At 33.6% G+C, this 5,326-nt stretch overlaps 1 protein-coding gene across 1 annotated transcript in view; it reads left to right on the forward strand.

The window, feature by feature from the left end:
- Window positions 1-5,326, forward strand: part of CCNI (cyclin I) — a 29,313-nt gene that overhangs the window by 18,842 nt on the left and 5,145 nt on the right. Inside the window, exons 2-4 of the mRNA XM_006885337.1 lie at window positions 2,577-2,705; window positions 5,016-5,090; window positions 5,234-5,326. Of these exons, the coding sequence (XP_006885399.1) occupies window positions 2,577-2,705; window positions 5,016-5,090; window positions 5,234-5,326 (297 nt within the window). The remainder of the gene's footprint in view (window positions 1-2,576; window positions 2,706-5,015; window positions 5,091-5,233) is intronic.

Here is a 5,326-nt window from a genome sequence, read left to right on the forward strand (position 1 = left end):
TAGTCGCAATATTTATCGGTCAAAGGTGATGCATCCTGTAGAATTGAAACGAAGTTTGAAGAAATCGAAAAATAAGTTTACCTGTCTTTAAATCCCAGGATACTTTGGGTTAAATTAGGTAGATGCTTGATACGGTTGACATAGTGACATTTTTCTTAATAGAGGATAAGTAATACAGTTTGGATATAGATACTAAGTGCTATATTCAGTGGTGCATAAAATTTTCTCTTATCTCAAGTTTTTAGATTTTCCAGTAGCCTTAAAAACACTTTTAAAATGACACATTCTGTAGTGTTTGCTAACCTTTTATGAGAGAATTCTAAACACATTCTTCTTTTTCTTTTTTTAATTCGTATTTTAATGAAAGTGTACGAGACTTTGGATTTCCATTCATTCACTGTTGTACTTTTCTCCCTCCCCCCCAATTTGCTTTTCTTTTTGAAAAGTAAAAGAAAAAATTCTTTCATTGTTATCCGTCCCTCCCCCAAGACCACTCCACTATACTACCTTCGTTCTAGACTCCTGTCATAACAATAATATGTAATCATATATCCCTTTTAAAGGGATATTTAATTGAGATATTTCACTCAGCATAATGTCCTCCAGGGTCACCCATTTTGTGTAATATTTCATGAGTTCCTTTTTTTTCATTGCCACATAGTATTCCATTGTGTGAATATACCATAGCTTCTCTGTCCATTTGTTTGTTGATGGATGGGCACCTGGGTTCTTTCCAACCTTTTTACTATTGTGAACAAAGCTGAAATAAACATAGGTGTGTGTATGTTATCTGTTTGGGTGGCAGTTACAGTTTCTTTAGGGTATATTCCCAGTAATGAAATTGCTGGATCAAATGGTATTTCTTTTTGCAACTTTTTGAGAAAGTGCCATATAGCCTTCTATAGTGGTTGCACCATTTTACACTCCCACCAACAGTGAATAAGCAGCATTTGTTGTTTGCTGTTCTGTTAAATTTTGCTGTTCTTACTGGGGTGAGATGATATCTCATAGTTGTTTGGATTTTTTAACATTTCTGAATGTGTGTTTGCCATCTGAATGTCTTCTTTGGGGAAGTGTCTGTTAATACCTGTGTCCATTTTTCAATTGGGCTATTTATCTTGTTGTGGTGCTTGAGTATTTTATAAATTCTAGATGTAAGTCTCCTATCTGACATGTCCTTACCAAATATTTTTTTCCCAATCTGTGGCTTCCCTTTTTACCCTGTTGGAGAAGTTTTTTGATATGCATAGGGATTTGATTCTTAAAAGTCCTCATTCATCTATTTATCCTCTCCTAGTTGTAGATATTTCAGCATGCCTGGAAGACTGTTAATGTTGTGGATTAGGACTTCTAGAGTTCTTCCAAGCTTTTCTTTAATGAAGTTTATAGTCCTTGGTTTTAGTCGTAGGTCCATGATCCACTTTGAGTTGGTTTTTGTGTATCGGGTGAGGTGTGGATCTTGCTTGAGTTGTCTGCAGATAGTTTTCCAATTTTGCCAACACCATTTGTTAAAAAGGCTGTTGTTGCCTCCCCACTTGACTGATTTCATCTCCTTATCAAAAATCAGTTGACCAAGAGGTAGATGGGTTGATTTCTGGATTCTCAATTCTATTCTGTTGATCTTTGTGTCTCTCATTGTACCAGTAGCACACTGTCTTGACCACCACAGTAGTGTAGTAGGATTTGAAATCAGGGAGTGAGATATATCCTACCTTGTTTTCTCTTTTTAAGGAGTGCTTTGCTTATTTGGGGCCTCTTTCCATTCCAAATGAAATTGGAGATAGCCTTTTCCAGCTCATTGAAAAATGGAATTGGTATTTGATTGGTATAGCATTGAACTTGTAGATTGTCTTTGGTAGAAATGTCATTTTCACAATATTGAGTGTTCCTATCCATGAGCAAGGGATATTCTTCCACTTCTCCAGGTCTCTTTTTTTTTTTTTCTTGTAGTAATGTTTTGTAATTTCCTTTGAATAGATTCTTTGTGCTTCTGGTTAGATTTACTTACTCCCAAGTATTTAATCTTGTGATTAGCAATTGTGAAGGGTATTATTTTTCTTAGCTTCAGTTCTGTATTTTCTTTGTCATGGTAGAGAAATTCAGTGGATTTTTGTATGTTGATCTTGTATCCTGCCACTTTGCTGAATTGGTCAACTATGTAGTAGTTTTTTTGCTGAGTCTTTAGGGTTTTCTAAGTATACTATCTGCATATAGAGATAATTTTACCTCCTCTTTGTCAATTTGGATACCTCTTCTTTGCCTCTCTTGTCTTATTGCTATCACTAAGACTTCTAATACAGTACTGAATAGGAGAGGTGATAGTGGGCAGGGAAATGCCTTTAATCTATCTCCATTGAAAACATGTTATCTCTTGGGTTTGCAGTATATACTTTTTACTATGTTGAAGAAATTCCCCTCTGATCCTATTTTGTTGAGTGTCTAAACATGTTCTTGATAACAACTTGAGGCATTCCTTACTCTTTATTTTCTCCCATTATAAATGGTTTCTTCATCCCAGAGAGATGGTAACATGTACTTGCTCTTTTTATTTAATTTTTTTCCCCCTACCTTCATAGAATGTTTCTCCATCCCAGAGAGATGAAGTGATTCAGTGGTTGGCCAAACTCAAGTACCAATTCAACCTTTACCCAGAAACATTTGCTCTGGCTAGCAGTCTTTTGGACAGATTTTTAGCTACTGTAAAGGTAAGCATTTTAAGATATACTTAAACACATCTGGTCATCTCTGGTCTACTTTTGTTGAATGGCAGCATGCAAATACAATCAATAAGTTTTTATTCTCCCATTTTGGTATATCATTAGTTGTGTTATGCAAACTTACAGACTCTCAACATATATCAAACCGAAAAAAGTCAGCTTTTGTTTATTGCCATCATAAGAAATTAGTCATTTGTATGCCTAGAAATGTGTAAACTTTGACATTAGGTGTTTTCAAACTGGCTTTAATGCATAGCAACTTTATGTACTGTAAATACATAGAGGAGGACATTAAAAAAATTTTTAACTTTTCTCTTAAGAAATTTACCAGATTCATTGATTACAACTCATAGCAACCCTAGGACCGAGTAGAACTTCTATAGGGTGTCCAGGGTAAGCTGTAAATATTTATGGAAGCAGATTGCCACACCTTTCTTCATGAAGTGGCTGGTGAACTTGAGTGCTTAACCACTGTGCTACCAGCCCAAGAGACTTCTAATATCCTTAACTGATGGCAGAAGTAACCTGATACCTGAGTTGTATAACTTATTTCAGCATCAAGTTCACCCTTCTTCCCTATCACTTTGCCATAACTAAACTATTTCACACATATATTTTCAGAAAAAGATGAGCTCAAGCTTAAAGTCTTTTTTTCTGGATTATATATTTTAAAAAATAAGGAGAAAAATATTTCTTATTCAGCTTATTACTTTAAACGAATTCAAGAAAGCTTATGGAAACAGAATTTTACCAGATCTTACTTCTTCGTATGTATCAGGTTGTGACATATTTACAAGTAGCAAATGGGTATACTTAGAGATGGAAGTAGTCAGTAGTTCATATCAGTAGTTCATTTAAGTCAAAAGAGTTAACCTAAAATGTATTTACAGTTTTAATAAAGGCATCTAAAGATCTGAAACAGGGAATGGAGTCTGACCCATAGGTATTCAAAAGAAATCCTTAGGTTAAAATTAATTAACACGTTGCTGCAAATGACTGTAATACATCAGAGGAAATAAAAAGTGTTTCTAAGCACGGTCGTCAATTTAAAAAGTGTGTGGCAGTGTGTTAAAGAGACTTAAGTGCTATTTCTAGAAGACCTTCTGAATCTTTAGAAGGTAAGATCTGTATTTAAATAAACAAAACTAAATTACGTAGGTGATTGTTATTTATAAGGATTGAAAACTGTCTTTTTTAAAAACCACATTTGTTGGGTGATTCTTTTTATTACTAAATTTATTATTGGTACTCTTGTTTATGGTGGAGGTTCGGGGTTATGCTGCCTACCTGAACTGTTGGGCTCTTATTTTATAAGGAATTTAAACATCCGTAGGGGATGGGAGTTGCAGATTATAACACATGAGCAGACAAATAAGAGTGCCTGGAAAATAGTCTTAACTAGATCTAATTTTACCTCCTCTGACTTCACACTTTCTACATGACTTGTCTTACATAATAGACACAATAATATTTATGAAAGTGCTTTAAACTGTAATATGCATATTAATATTACTGATTTAAATCTGATAAAATTATTGCATCAGCTTTTACTTAAGTAGATGCAAATTGGAAGATTCTTCGATTCAGTTAATGGTTACTGGACCTGTTTAAATGTTCATTAACCAAGTTCATTCTCTGGTTATTGGAAAACTTTCACAAATAGGCATGTTAAAACCATTACTGTTTTGTTTGTTAGCTAGCTTAACTTATGTGCCATTCAGTGTAATTGAGATAAATTCTTTTGACCTGTTTTAACACTCCTGTAAGAGTGAATCCGTCTACCTTACTGTATATAAGAAAAACAGGTGAATTAAAAAGTGTATCAAAGCCAAGAAGATATTTTTGTTGTGAAACCAGTAGAGTTTATGCATTTCTAAAGGCTTTCATTCTTACCAGGGAACTTGGATGTACAATTTTGTGGACCCCTAATGGTTAGAAAATTTGTTTGCTAACATCCTAAAATGTTACTTAAGCATTTAAAATGTATGAATAACCTTTTAATATTCTCTTCTTAATCTTGTGAACATCTAGTATGTTTTCTTGTAATACTTTGTTAACAGATAAAGTATAAAGCTAGCTTAAAAATAAGATGTATATAAATATCTTGTAATTTGATAAGTGTTACATTTTTTTAAATTGCCTTCTAAACTCATTCTTCTCTGCTCTCTGCTGAATTTAAATGTGGCGTAAAGTTTCACATCCCTAGAGCTATAATGTTAAAAGTTAGATTAATCATGTTTCATAGAAGTATTTTTACTGCTTTGTTCTAAAATTTGTTTTCCTTTTTCAAAATTTTAGGCCCACCCAAAATATTTGAACTGTATTGCAATCAGCTGTTTCTTCTTAGCTGCCAAGACTGTTGAAGAAGATGAGGTAATATTTGTCTTTCAAGATTATTGAAGGAAATGTTAAAAAAAATTCCTTTTATCAACTTGCTTTCTTCTTGCCAAAACAAAATTCAAAATAAATATTTTCTTTTCTGTCCTGTTTTTCTCTCTTTACCTTCCTTTGAATAGAGAATTCCAGTATTGAAGGTGTTAGCAAGAGACAGTTTCTGTGGCTGTTCTTCATCCGAAATTCTAAGAATGGAAAGAATTATTCTGGATAAA

This window comes from Elephantulus edwardii, unplaced genomic scaffold, assembly GCF_000299155.1.
Source record: "Elephantulus edwardii isolate Elephantulus edwardi_28Jun2011 unplaced genomic scaffold, EleEdw1.0 scaffold00042, whole genome shotgun sequence".
NCBI classification, from domain to species: domain Eukaryota; kingdom Metazoa; phylum Chordata; class Mammalia; order Macroscelidea; family Macroscelididae; genus Elephantulus; species Elephantulus edwardii.